The sequence below is a fragment of the Dendrobates tinctorius genome, unplaced genomic scaffold (genome assembly GCF_039654945.1).
Source record: "Dendrobates tinctorius isolate UK_male_01 unplaced genomic scaffold, ASM3965494v1 ptg000028l, whole genome shotgun sequence".
NCBI classification, from domain to species: Eukaryota; Metazoa; Chordata; class Amphibia; order Anura; family Dendrobatidae; genus Dendrobates; species Dendrobates tinctorius.
Window position 1 is genome coordinate 53,524,036 of NW_027361696.1, and position 22,071 is coordinate 53,546,106.

General features: G+C 45.3%; 1 protein-coding gene across 2 annotated transcripts in view; it reads left to right on the forward strand.

The window, feature by feature from the left end:
* Nucleotides 1-6,864: 6,864 nt before the first annotated feature.
* Nucleotides 6,865-22,071, forward strand: part of DEDD2 (death effector domain containing 2) — a 41,655-nt gene continuing 26,448 nt past the window's right edge. Inside the window, exons 1-2 of one of the 2 annotated variants that reach the window (XM_073570739.1) lie at nucleotides 6,865-7,018; nucleotides 16,636-17,155. In XM_073570739.1, the coding sequence (XP_073426840.1) occupies nucleotides 16,699-17,155 (457 nt within the window). In that variant the 5' untranslated portion in view covers nucleotides 6,865-7,018; nucleotides 16,636-16,698. Of the gene's footprint in view, nucleotides 7,019-7,099; nucleotides 7,124-16,635; nucleotides 17,156-22,071 lie in introns of those variants that run through there. The other variant, XM_073570740.1, reaches the window with a different exon arrangement.

The window sequence follows — 22,071 nt, forward strand, 5'->3', positions numbered from 1 at the left end:
ATCCGTTGGTACAGGGACCAGCGCCCACACCTTTTGACCCACCTGGTAGGTCCGCTCCCGGGCGTTCTGGTCGTACCAGCGCTTCTGGTCAGCCTGAGCCTGCGTCATGTTGTCATGCACCAACTGCGTCAAGGTCTGCATCTTGTCACGGAAGCGCATGACATAATCCACGATGGACACTTCTGTGGGGTTTGGCTCATCTTCCCAGGATTCTCTTATCAACCCAAGGGGTCCCCGGACTCGCCTGCCATACAGGAGCTCGAAGGGGGAGAACCCGGTCGAGGCCTGCGGAACTTCTCTGTAAGCGAACAGCAGGTGTGGGAGGTACCGCTCCCAGTCGCGCCCTTGGGTCTCCACCAGTATGCGGAGCATCTGTTTGAGGGTACCGTTGAAGCGTTCACACAAACCATTAGTCTGTGGGTGATACGGACTCGATACCAGGTGCGTCACCTGCATTCTCTCACAGAGAGCCTCCATTAGGCGAGACATGAATTGGGGCCCTTGATCGGTAAGCATCTCCCTGGGAAATCCTACCCTTGAAAAGATGGTCAACAGTGCGTCAGCCACCTTATCTGCCCTGGTTGAAGACAGAGCTACTGCCTCTGGGTACCGGGTAGCGTAGTCTACCACGGTGAGAATGTATCGCTTTCCGGAGCTGCTGGGGACGGACAGCGGTCCTACAATGTCCACCGCGATTCTCTGGAAAGGCTCCTCTATCACCGGCAAAGGAATAAGGGGAGCCTTAAGAGCAGGCCCCGCCTTACCCACTTTTTGACAGGTGGCACAGGAGCGGCAGTAGTGTGTTACATCTGTCCCCATCTTGGGCCAATAGAAGTGTTGAGACAGCCGTGCCTTTGTTTTGCTGATCCCCAAGTGTCCAGCGAGCGGAATCTCATGGGCAATCCGCAACAACTCAGTTCTGAACTGATAGGGGACGACCAGCTGTCTTTCCCTCAACCACTCCTTTTTAGGATCTCCGGGTACTGTCTCCCGGTACAACCTTCCTCGTTCCCAGAACACCCTCTCCTTATCAGACTTGGAGGTGGGCGTCTCGGCGAGACCTCTCAATTTCTCCAGGCTGGCATCTGAGTGCAGAGCAGCCTGGAACTCCATGCTGGAGGCTGCCAGAAGTGACGTCAGGGTCCCCTCTTTACTGGGACCCTCTGGAACCGGCTCTGGGTTCACCTCTGGTTCAGTCTCTCCTGTAGCAGCAGAGGGTCCAGAAGACAGTGCGTTACCTGCGATCTGGGCACTCTGACTGCGTGTGACAGCTGCTATGTATGCTGTCTCCCTGGGGATTTCTACAGACCCACCAGCCGGTGCTGGCTTGGGCTCTACCTCCCCATCCACCCCCAACACTTCAGGAGCAGGGCTACTTATGGGCCAGTTACCTTCCTCGGTGGCACTGGTCAGCTGCATGGCATTACCTTCCTCATGGTCCCCATGCACCTCCCCATTCTCTTGAGCACCGTTGCTCACTCCTGCCAGGGGTTCCTCAGCCGTCTCACTCCGCAGAGTGACGGGGCTGAGCACTTCGGTACCTGTGGACACATCTACCGCTTCAAAGAAAGGGTTAACGGGTTCAGTCGGCACAGATACATCAACATCATCATCATCCTTCCTAGGGGAAGAATGGTTATCAGTTTGCTTTGGCACATTCACATCAGCATCATCATCATACCTGGGGAAAGAATGGTTGTTAGTTGCATCATTACTCATCAAGGCATTAGCAGGTAACACATTCAGTTTCCCGTCATCATCATCATCATCATCAGGGTTAACGTTACCCTTATTATCAGTTTGGGGAAGGGGGTCAGGGACGTAGTATGCAACCATCCTCCCCAAGTCAGTCCCCAATAAAACATCAGTGGGCAAATTTTCAGACACTCCCACCTCCCTCAACCCGCTCCCGGCACCCCAGTCAAGAAAAACTCGTGCCACTGGCAAGGGACAACGGGTGCCTCCAATCCCGGTGACAGTCAGGGTTTTCCCCTCAACAAACTCTTCAGGGGCCGCCAGTCCAGGACGGATGAGGGTTCGTTCAACCCCGGTGTCATTGAGGCCTGTAGCAAGACGGGCCCCCACCTGAACAGGTTGAACGTTGTCGTCAGCCCTCCCAACCACACCTCCCACCAAAAGAACAGAGGCATTGGGCCCGGGGGCCTTGGCTGGGGGGTTCTTCGGCCTATTCGGACAGGTGTAAAAGAAGTGACCAGGCCGCTGGCAGTGGTGACACAGGCGACTTTCAGTAGCCGGCCTGCTGTTGGCAACAGGGACTGGGCCTCCGGAGGGACGGCTAGCTGGGGCACTGGGGTTGGTTGCTGGCTTACCCCCTTTCCAGCTGGTGGCGACTGGCCTCCGCGTCTCGGGCTTCCGGTTGTCCTCGTAGTTGTCGGCGATCTGCGCCGCTTTGTCCGCGTTCGTTGGTTCGCGGTCCAGGATGAACTGTCGGACCTCAGCTGGGCAGAGATGCAGGAACTGGTCTTTGATCATCAGGTCCCGTAGCTGCTCAGAGGTTTCAACGGACAGTCCATGGATCCACTGGTCAAAGTGGGTCCTGAGTCCTTGCACCACATCACTGTAGCTATCATGTGGGCCACGTTGGAGGTGTCGGAACTTCTTTTGGTATACCTCAGGTGTCAGCCGATATTTGGCTATCAGCGCCTCTTTTATGGCGCGATAGTCATCATCATGCGCTTGCGGAAGAGAAGCAAACGCCTCCAGAGCTTTGCCTTTTAGCCCTGGGGTCAAGTACCTGGCCCATTGGTCTTCGGGCAGTCGGTACTGTCTGCAGGCTTTCTCAAAGGCTCGCAGAAACGTGTCCAAGTCCCCGTCCTTTTCCATCACGGGAAAATGCTCTGTCCGGGGTTTAGGAGTCTGGACGCTGCTGGGCTCACTGGTTCGGGCTGTGGGGGCATTCCACCCCCGCTGGAGCATCTCTCGCTCTACAATTTGCCGCAGGGGGAGTTTAATTTGGATGCCCCACCACTGCTATCAATCTTCCAAGTACTGCGGGGATTTATGTATATCCCACTTTCTCAGTTCCACTTTGGAACTCGCAGCTCTCCGGCGCCCCCCTTACCCTCAGGTCAGTCAGGGAACTGCACCTAGGATAATTGGTCGCCGGACGGGCTGCCTGTTGTGAACTGGCAATCAGGCTTCTGCAGTAAGGGAATTATTAATGCTGTGGCCGCAGCCCCTCATTCAGCAATATAAGACCCTTCTAGACTGCCAGCAAGCCGCAATAGCCGTACACAACGCGCTGCCACCAGTCACGGTTACTTAATTCACAGTGTTAAATTAAGAGGGTCCGTGGCAAACCCCTTGAATTAGTAGCGATTATCTATCAAAGGCGTATAGTTCGATTCTTAGAGCATGGAGACAGATCTAGATAATTATTTCATTTATTTTCCGAAAGAGGACAGTGATTACAGATAAAAGTTGCTATAAAATTGAGACATAAAATATGTACAGTACAGGTATAAAATAAAAGTGGAGAAAACAAAGAGATTACACTCACAGTTCCATATTGTTGTTAGGCATCCCATGTGGTTTTAAGGGGGGTGGAGGCGGAGCTGCACTTCTCCGCTCATCTGAGTTCTTGTCAGCCCGGACCCTGCAGCTGTTCTGAGCTGGTTTTGTCCAGGAAATGCTTTATAGACTTGCTATGTGACATCACGGAGAGATGCATGCTGGGTTAATCCCACCTCTCCCTTTTGGATTTAGAATTACACTAGAAAACTTATACTAATCATAACTCCGTGGGGGCAGCCCGCACAGACACATATAGGGCATCATTGGTTGTGATTTGTTGAGTACAATAATTCAAGACCAAATATGCAGTAGTTCTGATACACCGTTTAGCTGGAACACATATCTCAGGTTCTGAAAGGATTAGGCTTCGCAAGAACCACGGCAGCGACGCTGTGACCGCCCGGATTACAAAAATGTGATTTTCATATCTCTAGGGTATTTGGTTCTTATGGTATAGTCTCTCATAGTTTTATTCGTTTCAAACAAAGAAGTTTTTCCCGCTCTGAAGAGGAGCCAAATGGTGATAGCAGGAAGTATCCTATTGCTAGCTGGAGAGGTGATAACACTTGGGGGAGGGTAGGCACTGCTATAGCTTCAGTGTGCCATGTAACTCAGAAGGGAAGGGGAGATTTCTAGCACATTCCAACAGAAAACATATTTTGCAGACATTTGTACATCACAGGCGCCGCCATCTTGAAAATGGCGGGCGCATGCGCAGTGCGCCCGCCGGGAATCTGCCGGCTCCGGCTTGCAGATTCCATTCATTATTTTGATCACTATGATAAACGATCACAGTGATCAAAATAAAAAAAATAGTACATAACTCCCCGTTTATCATCCCCTTATATAGGCAAATATAATGAAATAAAGAAAATATTTTTTTTTTCAGTTTTCCATTAGGGTTAAGGGTAGGGTTGGGCTAGGGTTAGGATTGGGCTAGGGTTAGGGCTAGGGTTAGGGTTGGGCTAGGGTTGGGCTAGGGTTAGGGTTGGGCTAGGGCTCGGGTTAGGGCTAGGCTTAGAATTAGGGTTAGGATGAACTAGGATTAGGGTTAGAATTAGGATTAGGGTTGGGATTAGGGTTAGGGGTGTGTTGGGGTTAGGGTTGGAGCAAGAATTGAGGGGTTTCCACTATTTACCAACTTTAGGGGTCTAAAAATTGGGGTCTAAAAAAATCACTTTTGTGGAAATAAAAAAGACGGCTCTGCGTTTATAAACTTCTGTGAAGCGCTTGGGGGTTCAAAGTGCTTACCACACATCTAGATAAGTTCCTTAATGGGTCTAGTTTCCAAAATGGGGTCACTTGTTGGGGGTTTCCACTGTTTATGCCCATCATGGGCTCTGCAAACGCAACATGATGCCCGCGGACCTTTCCTTCAAAGTCTGCATTCCAAAACGGCACTCCTTCCCTTCCAAGCTCTCCCATGCGCCCAAACAGTGGTTCCCCCCCACATTTGGGGTATCGGCGTACTCAGGACAAATCGCACAACAACTGTGCGGGTATGATTTCTCCTGTTACCCTTGTAAAAATAAAAATTTGGGGGCGAAAAGATCATTTTTGTGGAAAAAAAATGGATTTCTTATTTTCACGGCTCTACGTTATAAACTTCTGTGAAGTACTTGAAGGTTCAAAGTGCTCACCACACATCTAGATAAGTTCCTTAATGGGTCTAGTTTCCAAAATGGGGTCACTTGTTGGAGTTTTCCATTGTTTAGGCACATTAAGGGCTCTCTGAACGCAACATGGCATCCGATCTCAATTCCAGCCAATTCTGCGTTGAAAAAGTCAAATGGCGCTCCATCCCTTGCAAGCTCTGCCGTGTGCTGAAAAAGTGGTTTACCCCCACATATGGGGTATCAACGTATTCAGGAGAAATTGTACAACAAATTTTGTGGTTGATTTTCTCTTTTAACACTTGTGAAAATAAAAAAAAATTGGTTCTGAAGTAAATTTTTTTTGCAAAAAAAAGTTAAATGTTAATTTTTTCCTTCCATGTTGCTTTAGTTCCTGTGAAGCACTTAAAGGGTTAATAAACTTCTTGAAAGTGGTTTTGAGCACCTTGAGGGTCTAGTTTTTAGAATGGTGCCAATTTTGGGTATTTTCTGTCATGTACACCCCTCAAAATGTCTTTAAATATGATGTGGTCCCTAAAATAAAAATGGCGTTGTAAAAATGAGAAATCGCTGGTCAACTTTTAACCCTTATAACTTCCTAACAAAAAAAAATTGGCTTCCAAAATTGTGCTGATGTAAGTAAACATGTGGGAAATGTTACTTATTAAGAAATTTGTGTGACACATCTCTCTGATTTAAGGGCATAAAAATTTAAAGTTTTAAAATTGCAAAATTTTCAAAATCTTCGCCATATTTCTGTTTTTTCATAAATAAACACAAGAGTTATCGAAGAAATGTTACCACTAACATGAAGTTCAATATGTCACGAAAAAATAATCTCAGAATCAGCGGGATCCATTAGAGCGTTCCAGAGTTATAACCTCATAAAGGGACAGTGGTCAGAATTGTAAAAATTGGCCCGGTCATTAAGCTGCAAACTGGCCCTGTCGCTTATCCACCTTTTGGGATATTTTTTTTTTTTATAACTTTAATAAGATAAGATAATCCTTTAATCGTCCCACCATGGGGAAATTCAGAACATTACAGCAGCAAGGCACGAACAAGTACAGATACAGATGCATAAAGGCATTACATTGACAGTTGGTAGGTACATATACGGGGAAAAAAAAAATGCATGTATTTTGGGTTAAAAAACATTTTTGCAATTGGATTTCATTAAAAGCGCTGCACCGCTTGACTTTTTTTCAGGTCGTTTCCCTGCACATTTAACTTTTATGTAGTCTGCGGTAATAAATTCTCAAAAAGAAAAAAAATGTACCAGCGCCCCTTATTGCGGCATCTTAGAGATCTAACAGCCTCTCAGTCAGCTCATTCGGCATCCAGCAATAGAGAGCACAATAAAGTGGTTGTAAAAGGCAAATGGTCCAAAATGTTTAATAAAGCCAAATCACAAAAATGATTGTTAATACCATTCATCTAAGAAACAAAAATCTCTCCCCCATAAGTGGACAACCCCTTTAAGTATTCAAAGTCAGGCTTGGTTGGAAGCGTTCTATAGACAAGGCCGCTGTACACTATCGCCATAGCAACCCATCAGCCCCTGACGCACGCATCACTGTACGCATTGTATGTGGCGCAACTTTCCTTTGTGAATAGCAGAATTTATGTAAACGTAGAGCAGCAAGTCACGTGGGAAGTCGTCTTCGGCTGCGTGACTGCGCATTAGCTTCCCTCTTGCGCATGCGTCTGTCACGAGATGGCGGTTCGGGGGAGGAATAGGGGGCGTTGTTTTTAGTTTGACAGTGACGCTGCGGTGTTTCTGCGCTTGCGCGTCATTCGGTGGAATCTGCCAGAAAAGCGGAGGTAACTGGACTGCTGCTCGTGTTATTTATCGTTGACGGCTGTTTACGGTAAGTGGGTGTCGGGCTTTGTGTGTGAGACCGAACGGGAAGACGGTTATTGGGCTGGCGAGGAGGTGTTAGTTCCCTGGGTGACATGGCGGACGGTTTCCTGAGGTAAATAATCCTCCTCCTTGCTCTGGTCGCCGCCCTGGTGCGGTCATAGTGGCGGTCCCGCCTCCATAGTGAGGGGTAATGACGCTTTTTAGCGCTCTCATCCTGTCCTGGTTGAGCAGTAATGATTGGTGGTGTTGTACCTCCCAGCAGGGGTTAATGGTGATGGCGGCAGAGAGGAGGCTGAGCTGTTGTTATTCTGCCTGTGGTTAATGACAGTGTATGGGGTGAGAGCGTCCATCTATCCGACCTGGCTCTCACCTGCGGGGGCACGTCCTGCTGGCGGCCGCTGTCTCCGGGGGCAAAGGTTGCCCTATGCCCGTAATCCGGGTCATGTGACTCCAGTCAGCAAGATGTCGCGCTTTTCCAGGACTGGCTGCCATAAAGTAATGGCTGTGTGCCCAATAGGAGGTGGTGGTGTGATGTGTGGTGTTTTTGGTTCTCTTTTATTATATACTAGCTGCTGGCTCGATTCTAAAACATCGGGTACTCTAGAATATGGCCAGCGGCAGATTAAAATTAAAAATGTGATATACTTACCATCCGACGGCCCCCGGAATCTGTCCCTCCTCTCCACGCAGCCGGCATCTTCCGTTCCTGGTACTGCTTTGCACCAAAGACCGCTGCTGACGTCCTCTCGCGAGAGCGCGACGTCATCAGCAGTATTTCGCGCAAAGCAGTACTGGGAACGGAAGATGCCGGCAGCGTGGAGAGGAGGGACAGATTCCGGGGGGCCATCGGAAGGTGAGTAGATCACTATTTTTTTTATTTCAATTCTATTTTTTACACGTTTATGGTACCGAGGGTCCGAAGGAGTCTCTTCTACTCCGGACCCTGGGTACCGGCTAGCGCCGGCATCTCCTGCTGCGTCGCCGCTGACGCCCATGCGCCCGGAGATGACCTGCGGCAACCGTCGGGAGATCAGTGGCTAGCGCCGCTGATCTCCCGACGGCGCGGTGGCGTGCGTCCCGCTAACTGCGCTTGCGCACTGCGCCTGTTGCTGATTGGTGGGGACCTGGCAGCCACGACCAATCAGCGCAGCAGGGTTTCGGTGACAGACATGATAAGGCGTATGTGTGTATATGTGTAAAATATATATATATATATATTTATATAGTTAGGGCCACCCTGATCGGCAGAATTGGACCTCCTCTCGATTCATTCTCTATGGGGCTGCAGACTTTTTGCAGAGACTAAATAGAGTGGTGGTCGGGTGTCCATCTTGTAACGGGAATAAAATTACTCCAGCATGTTGTTGTTCCCAGCGCCGACTTCCGTTGACGTCGTGTCGATAGAGCAGCTCTTTACCTACGCCTCTGTTGACAGGGCGTGACTGCTGCCATCATGCTGATTGACAGCTGGCTACCCTGCTGCCTCACTTCAGGAAGGTGGCCGTCAATCAGCATGATGCCATCTGTTACGCCCTGCAAACTACCACCTGCCTGAATTCCCGGCGCCTCTTCTCTCAAAAAAGTGGGCTGAAAATCTCGGCTTATATGCGAGTATATACGGTACATCGTTTACACAACTAATCGATTTTTTTTTTTTTTATTAACATTGTTCCGATTTTGGGGACCTGGCAATGGATTGTGAACACAGCCTGAGTGATGTAACACTAATGACGCAGAGTCAGAGGTTGTGAATAAATTAGAGCCAGCGTTTTTTTTGTTTTTTTTTTTGTTTTTACAGTAATCATTGTTACATATATTACAATGCTACATATGTAACAGATTACTCTCTTCTACGCCAGCTGCTATTGGACATAACATAAAATGGTGGTGTGTGACTAGATCTTCACAGTCTCGTGGATACAAAAAATGTCTCCATTTTTTTTTTTTTTCAAGGTGATATAGGCCACATGGCCCTCACTATACAGTCATATGTAAAAGTTTGGGCACCCCTATTAATGTTAACCTTTTTTCTTTATAACAATTTTGGTTTTTGCAACAACTATTTCAGTTTCATATATCTAATAACTGATGGGCTCAGTTATATTTCTGGATTCAAATGAGGTTTATTGTACTAACAGAAAATGTGCAATCTGCATTTAAACAAAATTTGACCGGTGCAAAAGTATGGGCACCCTTATCATTTTCTTGATTTGAACACTCCTAACTACTTTTTACTGACTTCCTGAAGCACTAAATTGGTTTTGTAACCTCATTGAGCTTTGAACTTCATAGCCAGGTGTATCAAATCATGAGAAAAGGTATTTAAGGTGGCCACTTGCAAGTAGTTCTCCTATTTGATTCTCCTATGAAGAGTGGCATCATGGGCTCCTCAAAACAACTCTCAAATGATCTGAAAACAAAGATTATTCAACATAGCTTTTCAGGGGAAGGATACAAAAAGTTGTCTCAGAGATTTAACCTGTCAGTTTCCACTGTGAGGAACATAGTAAGGAAATGGAAGAACACAGGTACAGTTCTTGTTAAGCCCAGAAGTGGCAGGCCAAGAAAAATATCAGAATGGCAGAGAAGAAGAATGGTGAGAACAGTCAAGGACAATCCACAGACCACCTCCAAAGACCTGCAGCATCATCTTGCTGCAGATGGTGTCACTGTGCATCGGTCAACAATACTACGCACATTGCACAAGGAGAAGCTGTATGGGAGAGTGATGCGAAAGAAGCCGTTTCTGCAAGCACGCCATAAACAGAGTCGCCTGAGGTATGCAAAAGCACATTTGGACAAGCCAGTTACATTTTGGAAGAAGGTCCTGTGGACTGATGAAACAAAGACTGAGTTGTTTGGTCATACAAAAAGGCGTTATGCATGCGCTGTATTGTTGACCGATGCACAGTGACACCATCTGCAGCAAGATGATGCTGCAGGTCTTTGGAGGTGGTCTGTGGATTGTCCTTGACTGTTCTCACCATTCTTCTTCTCTGCCTTTCTGATATTTTTCTTGGCCTGCCACTTCTGGGCTTAACAAGAACTGTACCTGTGTTCTTCCATTTCCTTACTATGTTCCTCACAGTGGAAACTGACAGGTTAAATCCCTGAGACAACTTTTTCTATCCTTCCCCTGAAAAGCTATGTTGAATAATCTTTGTTTTCAGATCATTTGAGAGTTGTTTTGAGGAGCCCATGATGCCACTCTTCATAGGAGGATCAAATAGGAGAACTACTTGCAAGTGGCCACCTTAAATACCTTTTCTCATGATTTGATACACCTGGCTATGAAGTTCAAAGCTCAATGAGGTTACAAAACCAATTTAGTGCTTCAGGAAGTCAGTAAAAAGTAGTTAGGAGTGTTCAAATCAAGAAAATGATAAGGGGGCCCTTACTTTTGCACTGGTCAAATTTTGTTTAAATGCAGATTGCACATTTTCTGTTGGTACAATAAACCTCATTTGAATCCAGAAATATAACTGAGTCCATCAGTTATTAGATATATGAAACGGAAATAGCTGTTGCAAAAAACAAAATTGTTATAAAGAAAAAAGGTTAACATTAATAGGGGTGCCCAAACTTTTACATATGACTGTATAGGTATAGAGCTTCGGTAGGGAACATGGTGTTGAATTCCTGAAGTATGACTGTGTAACTTGCTTAAAGCTGCTCTGCCACAAGGACATAGTGCCACCAAGTTTGTGTAATTCATAGCTTTATGTGAATTGATGATTTTAGTTTGCATAAATCTGGCTTCCTCCACCAACACGCAGGAACAGACAGCTCGCTCTGCATTAGTGTGCATACAGCATGCATCATTGTCAGTCTGTGGGCAGGTGAAGTCTCGCTCACTGAAGAACATTTACAAGGATATTTATAGGGTGGTAAAGCAGCAAATCATACAAACGATATATATGCTATGGCATGACTTCCTGAAGTGAATAACTACTCTGCTGTTTCCTTACCTTGAGTGGTGTGTTAGGTGGCTCAATACAATGGTGACCAAATGCTTAATTTGTCCACCCCAAGAAGAACAGTTACATTGACTAATGCGTGAGTAGTAATAGTCTACCGTATTACGTACCTCTTGGGTAACGGTCTTTCACCACATGTTGCACTCTACCCTCACAAAACGTGACTAGAATGATTCATTTTATTAGCTACATTAGTTGGACTGCTAATTGCTGGATTATTCTAACCTCAATAAATGGAGTCACATTTCAGATGCTTATATGATTGCATAATATACATGTGTAAAGTGAACCTACCTGTTACATTATCAAATATCACATATGCATATAATTAAAGGGGCTGTACTGGTATGTAAAATTTGATGGCCTATACTTAAAGGGAACCTGTCACCAGCTTATTCGATTATAAACCCTACCCATCACGTTTAAGATCATGTGAATGGGGTTCCTACAACCCCTGTATATCCTCTGAGGTGTTCCTGCATACCTGTGAAAATGTGTTTTTATACATGTCCCGCTCTGCATGGAAATTGTGCGGTCCTGTCCAGTGGATGTCTCCAGATTGCGATTTGCACAGCCCCAGTCCAATCAAACGTTGTCTCTTCTCTCTGGGTGCAAGTAGAGAAGTCAGCCACACAGTGCCTGAAATCTCTCATCTGTGTAGTGGCATCATGGAGCTGCGCACTCTAACCTGCCCTATTGAACAACAAGGGAGCTGGTTACTTGTCTTTGCGCTGCTGGTCTGATTCCACTGTGAGACTTCAGGCACCTTGTGGATGATATTGGAGACGTCATCTGCTTATATCTAGCTGGAAGAGGCAGCGTTTGAAGAGACCGGGGCGGTGCTAACTTCAGTCTTGAGACTCCTATCACATTGGACTGCTTAATATACATGCAACATGGGACACAAAACACCTTTTCGGAGGTATGAAGGGGCACCTCTTTTATAAAGAGGTTGCAGGAACCCCATTCACATGATTTTAAACGAGATGGGCAGGGGTTGTAAGTGGGGAAAAAAATGGTGACCGGTTTCTTTTTTAAAGAGGACCTTTCACTGAATGTCGTAATATTTCTGGACTCTTGGGCAAATGTCTGGCTAAATAGGTTCTTCAAACTATGGAGTGGTGGTCAATCATGCGCACAGCCGCTCCATTTATTGTTAGGAGCGTGCCAAAGACCAGGTGACCGCAACACTAGGCTATCCAGCAATTCCATCAAATCACACAGGGTTCTTTACAGCTTTGGTTGCTGTGATTGGTGGAGGTTCCAGCAGTCTGATCCTTTAGCGATTAGGAAGTAATTCCTTATCCTTGGATAAAGGATAACTTCCAAACTTGAGATGAGGAGTTAGGTTTAAAAAAAAAAACAACAAAAAAAAACCATTTTGGTATGATGGCCAAAGACGTTGATTATTTTTGGCTGATTAATTAGGGATTATGTGATAAACATTAACTTGTTAGCCAATGCATCTTAAGTCAGAAGAAATTCTATTTTCACATCCTCTTTAATGTAATATCTAGCGTATAGTATACCTCCACTAAATCATCTCTGGTGTCATATTTTCTGTAGTTGTTGGGCTGACCCAACCCACATTCTCACATGCAGTGCAGATTGCTTTGTGTGGAGCAAGTTCTGAAACTGCAAATCAGATACCATCATCTGTTTACATGAGGACCTGTGGGTGAAGCAGTCTATGCTTTATTTGTACATGTAAGACACACTAGGGTATTGGATTAATATTAAGGGTTGTATAGACATCGTTGATCAGCACAGTGTTAGATTAACACATGTTGTATATTTATAAATTGACAGAAATGAGCTATATTTTCTGTCTCCTTATTAAGACACTTTTGTCAGGATGTTGAATATCTATGATTCACTTGTAGTGTAATGAAGTCCGAAGTGATTAATGTGTGTCTTATGGATGGGATTACGCCTGGTTTATTGATCATTAAGTATTCTGCTCATAGAGCTGTGCTAGTAAATCTCTGCAGCTTTCTGTTGCTCTAGGAGAAAAGTACCATATAACGCCTTGGTGAAAGAGTAGCAATCCCAAAAAGATGCCTTCATATAGGTTTTAGTAGGGTTTTTTTCTTTTAGTCTTCGAGATGTAGGAAATAACATTTACTTAACATGCTCGTTAAATGTGAGTACTGTATACACTCGCGTATAAGCCGGCCCGAGTATAAGCCCCCCCCCCCCAGTTTTGCCACAAAAAACTGGGAAAACTTATTGACTCAAGTATAAGCCTAGGGTGGAAAATGCAGCAGCTACTGGTAAGTTTCAAAAATAAAAATAGATACCAATAAAAGTAAAACTAATTGAGACATCAGTACGTTAAATGTTTTTCAATATCCATATTGAATCAGGAGCCCCATATAATGCTTCATACAGTTCATGATGGCCCCATAAGATGCTCCATACAAAATACACCACATATAATGCTGCACAAAGGTTAGTAATGGCCCCGTAAGATGCTCCATAGAATAATATGCCCCATATGCTGCTCCATAAAGGTTATGCCCCATATGCTGCCCCATAGAATGCTCCATAGATTATGCCCCATATGCCCATAAAGGTGATGGGCCCCATAAGATGTTCCATAGATTATGCCCCATATGCTGCTCCATAAAGGTTATGGCCCCATATGCTGCTGCGAATTAAAAAAAAAAAAACACACCTCTTGTCGCTGGGGGCCAGGTGCCGGTGTCCAGAGCAGGCGGGGACACCGGCGCGCTATGAGGGACAGGTGCTGGTGTCACTGGTGGCTCAGGGCCCCGACACCTGCGATATTCACCTGTCCCTGTTCCACCACCGCACTAACTACGTCATCGCGCCCTCTGACCTGAATGTCACAGACAGAAGACGCAGGTGAATATCGCATATACTTACCCCCTCCTGGCACGGTCTCTGCAGCCCGCTCTCCCACGGTCTCCGGCAGCTCTTCCTTGAGCGGTCACGTACCGCTCATTAAAGTCATGAATATGCGCATTCATCCGACGCCACCTCCTCTACATGTCCTAAAATACACGTCAATGGATCTCGAGTAATATTTGCTTCTGTCACTCTTTCCACTAAATTCCACCCCACCCCCTGTCACGCCTCTACAATCCTTATTCATGCATTACAATGTTGTACACTTTTTTTTTTTTTTTTTTTTTTTTTTATAACCCTAACGACCTATTCTTGACAAGTTCTGGGGAAGCTAATCCGGGAAAGTCCAACAAACCGAGCCCCCCCCCCCCCCCCAGATATTCTCATAGTGGTTCATCTTGCCTCTTTTCATGTATACGCTTTGCTCCATAAGGATTACAAAATTAACTCTATTTACAAATTTCTTCCTAGTAGGAGGATTTTCATCTAGCCAGTGCAATGTGATAGTCTTCCTTGCAACATAAAGCAATCTGGCTATTGCTAGCCTACCCCATTCATCCGACGCCACCTCCTCTACATGTCCTAAAATACACGTCAATGGATCTCGAGTAATATTTGCTTCTGTCACTCTTTCCACTAAATTTAGGACCCCAATCCAAAATGACGAAATCTTGGACAAGACCATAGCATATGAAGAATATCCGCTTCATCCATCGTACATCTCGGACTTCCAGAGTCTTCCCTTAGTCCAGCCTTTTTCATCCACCCATGTGTCCTGTATACCCTATGTATAGTGTATAACTGCGACACCCTCCCAGATTCACTTATAATAGATATTCTAGTGACATATTGTAAAACCGACTCCCACTGCTCATCCCATATGTCTCCCAAATCCCTTGTCCATTTGGATCTAGCCATCAATGGGTGTCTATCCAAAAAACGTACCTTGCAATCCCCTGTAGATTATCGATATAAGACTGCTAGTACCCCTCTGGGGACTGAGCATATTCAACATACTGCCATTCTGTATCACTATCGGTGACCTCCGCTGTCTAGAGAATGCGTGTTGCAGCTGCAGATACTGGTAAAACATAGTATGCTCCAAAGGGAACTCTTCCCTAAGTGTTTTACCATCTAGCAACTGCGACACATACCATATACCTATTCTTCTCCACTGTCCAAAATTCTGTAGACTTAGCAGTTCAGTCAGCTGGGGGTCAAACCAAATGGCTGTGTATCTCGTGTATTCCCCTATACCCCTCCATAGCTTTAATTTTTTCCACAGTCTTTCAAGCAACGCCAAAGTTGGAAAAATTTTTAGGATTCAGACAAAATTTACCCACCTCCAGAGCATCCAGCAGTGGGTCCCTCCCTACCACATGAGAAATAACCTCCCCCACTGACCTTATAAGACCTTGATTTCCCCCCCCCCCCATCCTATCAAATACTGGCGTTGGGACCCAATATAATACAGCCATGGGTTGGGAACCACCAAACCTCCATCATCTTTTGGACGTTGCAACATTTCCAACCCAATATGACCTCGACCTCCATATCAATTCACGGAAAATGGCGTTAATTTTATAAAATCTATATTGAGGCAGCAAAACCGGTGCATTGTGTAGCACATACAAAAGCTGAGGCATAAGTATCATCTTTACTAAGTTAGCACACCCAGCCATTGTTAAATTTAATTTCCTCCATGCCGTAATTTTCTGTTTAAATTTACCTAGCAGCGGGTTCAAATAAGGGTATGTGCTCACATAGTTTTTAGGTGCTGCGGATTATTCCCCACGGATTTTGTAAAATCTGCAGGTAAATTTCAGGTAAAAAGAACTGCAGATTAGGCTGCAGTTTAGCCCTGCGTTTTACCACCTCTACAATGGAGGAGATGGTAAACCGCAGCGGAATCTGCAGAAAAGAAGTGACATGTCATTTCTTTCTGCGGATTTGAAACCGCAGCAAAACCGTGCGGAAAATTCTGCAGCATGTGCACAGCGGTTTCCATTTTACATTGAGCAAAATGGTACTGTACAACGCAGCAGATTCTGCGTGCGCACACACCCTAAGTCTTTCATAATCTTCAATATTATTTGACACCCTAATGCCCAAGTAAGTGAATTCCTTAACCACTTGAACCGGAGTTGGCTGATCTCCTACAAGAGTCCCTCCACCCAGCGGCAACAAAACGGACTTATCCCAGATATCCCGGCATATTCGTATAGAACCCTCAACACCCTCCCCAAGGAACCTTCCGCATCTCCCAAAAATAGCAACATGTCATCAGCATAGAGTGCCACTTTTTCCTCATGTATCCATATACGGTACTACGGTACTTAAAATGTACCTAACTGAAATCTGGATTTGCTTTGGATCTGCTTTGAATTTTCATTGACTACTATAATGTTGTTACAGTTTAATTGTTAAGGGGCCATCTAGGCATAAAATATTGATGACCTATCCCTATGATGGGACCTCTGTATTAGACCAGTGGCGGTTTAGCACCCCCACTAATTAGCTGTTTCTCACTTCAGTGGTGGCAGCTTTGTTCGATGTTTAGCAGCACTGCTGAGAACTGCAGATCAGCTTCTATTCATTTAATTTTTCTGTCTGTAAAATATGGATGTAAAATCTGCATGTGTCCTTGGAAGCATGCCCAGTGACCTTTGGGAAGCCTAAATGCCAATGTGGACTACTCCTATTCAAAAGTTAGTTTGTTTGACATTTCCACTATTTTTAATACCTTTTTATTTGGAAAATATTTTTTTTTTTTCAGGAGTTTGTTTGTATTGTACTGAATTGCCATCTGAATTTGGACCTCCTGAAGTTGTTCACCACAATGGCTGCAGTCAGAAAGCCAGTTTTCTGTCATTCTTGGGAGGAAGAAGAGTGCCTGGAGTACTATGGCATGCTTTCTCTACACCATATGTTTGATGCCATTGGATCCCAGTTAACAGACAGTGATATTGAAGCTTTGTCATTCCTATTGAATGAGTCCTACCCATTTACTCACCCTCTTGACCCTAATAACTGGACCGTAGAAGAAGCTGGAGAAGTTCCTGGTGATGCTCTGCTTGCTGTGTGGCAGAGGTCGAACCTGCGCTCCAATGCATCTAACAATGCTAATTTGGATATCCCTCATCTACAAAGGCCTAAAAACGGCACTGAATTACTTCTTGAACTGGAGAGAAGGGGAAAATGTGACGAATCCAACTTCAAGCATATTCTTCAGCTACTGCGAGTGTTAACCCGACACGACCTCATTCCATATGTGTCCTTAAAAAGACCTCGTACAGGTAATATTCATCAAATACCTTACATGTCATGTTAAAAGTTTTGTTGTCTATAGCATCCAGGCACAGCTTTTTTCCTTATTAACCTGCAATAACACATTTCTACAATTTATAAACCAATTTTCCTAGTGCATATTCACCCTCTTTTTATTTCTTATACAGCTCTACACCCCTCCTTTAATGTGGCCATAAGTTTTTTTTTTTTTTTTTTGTTTTGTTTTTTTTGTTTTTTTTTCCTCCCTCCGCAGCTGCATCTGAAAAAATTGTGGGGTGTGTTTACATGATGCAATCCTGCTTGTTTTTCTTTGTATTTTTTTTCTTTTTCTGCAGTGTTTTTCTGAAATTCCAGCAAAGATGTGTAGCCTTTGTTGCGATTTTGGGAAATAAAAAAACTCGTCATGATTGCATCATGTAAGCATATCCTGAGAGCCTCCTTATTTTAGTCTAAAGTCGGCAGAACATGCAGGTTTGGTTGACTGCACACTTTGTATATAGGGGCCTCCCTGCTCTGACTCCAAGATCAACTGTCTGGTTTTCTGATGGCCGATCCTTTGTTCTCTTGGAGGTAAGAATCTGGCAGTGGCTGTGTCATAGAGTACAGGGGCACTTGGAAAGGCTTGTGTTCCTGTATGTGGGGCACTCGGTCGGGAGAGAGCTGTCGTTTGGCAGCCATTTAATGTATATCGGAAAATTTAGGCTGGAATCTTACTTGCAGTGATTTTTTTAAATCCTACTGTAGTAGTAGATTCATGGATTAAAAAAAGGAGGGTAAAGGTATAAAAGAAAGACTTGCCGTATTTTGCAGACTATTGGATGCTTCGGACCATAACACACTCCAAATTCTGGGAAGGAAAATAAGGTGTTTTTTTTTTTTTTTAAACATAAAATGGTGGCGCTTCTCATAGTCCAATTTTACGGTAGCTTACCAGGGGGAATGGTGGGGGCTGCGGTGAAGCGGGGTCACAGGAGGCAGGCTCGCTGCTTCAGGAGGCTGACAGCGGCAGGATTGGGGGGGATGCTGTGGGCCCTGGACTTGGAGAAGGTGGTGTCCTGGCCCTGCAAGGCTACTGAAAAAAATGCCTCCCGAAGCCCACCACAGGGTAATCAATGGGAAGGAGGATTCCAGTCAGCACTGACATTTTAGGAGAGCCGAAGGCCCAACAAGCTTTTAGGGCTGCAGAGTCGGAGCCCATTTTGGAGGAGTCGATGTCATGGAAACTGAGGAGTTGGAGTTTTGGCTTACCGACTCCACAGCCCTGGGGCTGGGACACGCTTCCACTCCTCCTGCCGTTGGCCTGTTGAAAAAGTGGCCCTCCCACCCATGATTATATGATACACGTCCATTTTCCTCCCAAATTTGGGAGAAGGAAATGCTGCTTAATATACGATATAACGCGTTAGCCCATACAGGTCTATGCACAGCGAACGCGTTCGTTCGCTGTGCACTAGAACCGATGCACCCTTGGACACTGCAGCTCACGTTCGAGGGTGCATCATGAAGTAATGCATCATCACTGACGCATGCCGATTTTGGCATACTTTAGGATGCGCTACTATTATTGCGGGCAATGGGGGCGTTTAATGCTTCCGTTAGATAGCATTAGTGCCGCTATGTAATGGATGCTGTCAGCGCGTTGCCCACAATGCAATGTGAACCCAGCCTAACAAAAACTTCATGTGTAGTATCAACCTTTGGTCACTTTCAAATTTCTGTATTTGTAAGGAAGCTTTCACATTGCGTTTAGGACAGGGCTGTGGAGTTGGTGTAAAATGGACCAACTCCTGAAATATATAATTGAATTCAGTAGTTCAATGCAGGATATGCCGAATATTTTTTTCTTAAAAATTTGGGAGGTTATGAAATGTTCTATTCCTGATCTAAGGATCTCAGCTTTTAGTTGAGATGAATCTGTGCTGTTCTTTTCTTTATGTACATACTCAGTAGTGAAGCATGTATAAGGGAGTTGATGTCAGGGAAATTGAGGAGTCAGAGGTTTGACTTACCGACTCCACAGCCCTGTCCAATGGCTCACGTCAAACCATTTCCCCTGCAAAATGGAATTTGGATGTATGCACCGCCGGGGCCATAGACTATAATGATGCAAACGTGTGCTCTGCTGTACATCGTTTTCAGGCATGTTCGCCTACAGGAGGCGGACACTCAGTCTGCTACATCTGTGAATCCACTGCCAGTAGACATACATGCCTGGAAATGGTGCACGTCAGAGCGCACGTTCACTCTGTAATCACCATTATAATCTATGGCTCTGTCTCCCGTTCTGCTGGGGGTTCGGACGTGAGTCATTGACCTGGTGCCAAAACGTAATGTGAAAGCACCCTTGGTAAAAACCATGAGGGGAACAAAACCAGGAAAAAGACATTTTAGCTTTCAAATACTCATGTAAAATACTGAAAATGCTGATATGTGAAAATGGTCCTAATCCGCCATCCAGTAAAATACAATTTCTGATAGCATAAAACTTGCTTTTCCCACAGAACACCTTAAGGCCTCTTTCACACATCAGTTTTTTGCCTTCAGGCGCGATCCGGCTTTTTTTAGAAAAAACGGATCCGGCAAAATGCAATGCCGGATCCGTTTTTTCCCCATTGACTTGCATTAGCGCCGGATCGCGCCGGATGGCATTGCGTTTCATCCGTTTTTTGCCGGATCCGGCAACTTGTCTCATTCCGGCGTCTTGAAAAAACGTCTACTGTAACGTTTTTTGTCTCCGGCGAAAAAGCCGGAAGCGCCGGATCCGGCGCTTCCAGCTTTTTGCTACAATGAAAGTCTATGGGCGCCGGAATGCGCCGGATCCAGAAAAAGACGGATCCAGCAACCGGATCCGGTTTTTTTAAGTCTGCGCATGCTCAGATCCAATTGGCCAGCCGCCAGGAACAGAGACGGATCCAGCAAAAAAACGGATCCGTTTCTACAGTTCTCCAAAATTTATGCCGGATCCGTTTTTTCTAAAAAAAAGCCGGATCCTGCCTGACGGCAAAAAACTGATGTGTGAAAGTAGCCTAATGCTTGTCAATTTTTCAAGGGTTGACCGCTGTGAATCTAAAGCATAGCAACACATTTTGTGTTAGCACCTGATCTTCCTTCTTTACTTTTTTCATGTACATTATAATGCAAAATGCGTAAAATATTCAAGACTGTTTGTGGCAAAGTCTGTCAGGAGATTGTCTCCTGCCTTATGTAATAATGCAGATCTGAAAACCTCCAGGTGAGAGGCAGCTGATTCAGCAAGAACCTTCACTGTGGTGGTTGCAGTGGGAGACCGGCAAATTAAAATGGACTCGTCTGTCCACAGGTGAAAGAACAGAAGAGTTTAAAAGAGACTTGTTTTGTTTGCTGCATTTCTTTTACGCTGCTACTCACAAAGTGCCGCTATAAATTTGTCAGCTATTTTCCTTTTTTTGCCAGAAATGAAGTCCTCATTATGTGGTTAAACAAGTGTTTTGCTTTGTGCGTATTCAGACATCTGTGCAAATCGGTCCAAGATCGAACCGCAGCGCACAGACTGGCCGTGGGTCATAGAAATATATGCAGTTGTCACATTTGGGGAGACCCATGGCCAATCCGTGCTTAGAATCATAGAATCGTAGAGTTGGAAGGGACCTCCTGGGCCATCTGGTCCAACCCCCTGCTCAAAGCAGGATTCGCTAAATCATCCAAGACAGATGTCTGTCCAGCCTCTGTTTGAAGACTTCTATTGAAGGAGAACTCGCCACCTCTCGTGGCAGCCTGTTCCTCTCATTGATCACTCTGTCAAAAAGTTTTTTTCTAATATCTAATCTGTGTCTCCTCCGATTCAGTTTCATCCCATTGCTTCTAGTCTTTCCTTGTGCAAATGAGAATAAAGATGATCCTTCTACAATGTGACAGCCCTTGAGATATTTGTAGACAGCTATTAAGTCTCCTCTCAGTCCTCTCTTCTGCAAGCTAAACATTCCCAAATCCTGCAACCTTTCCTCATAAGACAGGGTTTGCAGACCGGTCACCATTCTGGTCGCTCTTTTCTGAACTTGCTCCAGTTTGTTGATGTCTTTTTTAAAATGTGGCTCCCAAAACTGGACACAGTATTCCAGATGAGGTCTGACCAAAGAGGAGTAGAGGGCAATAATGACTTCACATGAGCTAGACTGTATGCTTCTGTTAATACATCCTAGAATTGCATTTGCCTTTTTTGCTGTTGCATCACACTGTTGACTCATATTCAGTCTGTGATCAATTAGTATACCCAAGTCTTTTTCACATGTGCTGTTGCTTCGCCCTATTCCTCCCATTTTGTATATGCTTTTTTCATTTTTATTGCCCAGATGTAGTACTTTGCATTTTTCCCTGTTAAAAACCATTCTGTTAGTTGCGGCCCACTGCTCCTTTTTATTTATATCTTTTTGAATCCCCTCTCTACTCTAGTATTAGCTATCCCTCCTAGCTTTGTGTCATCAGCAAATTTAATCAGTTTACCCTCAATTCCTTCATCTAAATTGTTGATAAAGATGTTGAACAGTACAGGGCCCAGGACAGAGCCCTGTGGTACCCCACTTGAGACATTCTTCCAACTGGATGTGCAGCCATTTACGGCCACTCTTTGGGTCCAATCACTAAGGCTGGTTTCACATTAGCGCTTTTTAAGCGCACGCACGGCCGGGGGTACCTCCGCCCCCGAGCCGGCTCTCTGCCCGGCGTGCCCGCCCCTTGCTTGTAGCGCTGCCTCCTAGCGCACAGCGGCGCCTGCGATCGGCGCACCCTATCTTTAGCATAGGGTGCGCAGATCGTGCGCAGGCCGTGCGCTAGTTGCGCTTTGACCTGCGCTGCGCACTCTTGACGGTGTGCCGTGCGCGCCAAAATCAAACTTTTCGGATTTTGGCGCGCACGGCGCACCGTCAAAAGTGCGCAGCGCAGGTCAAAG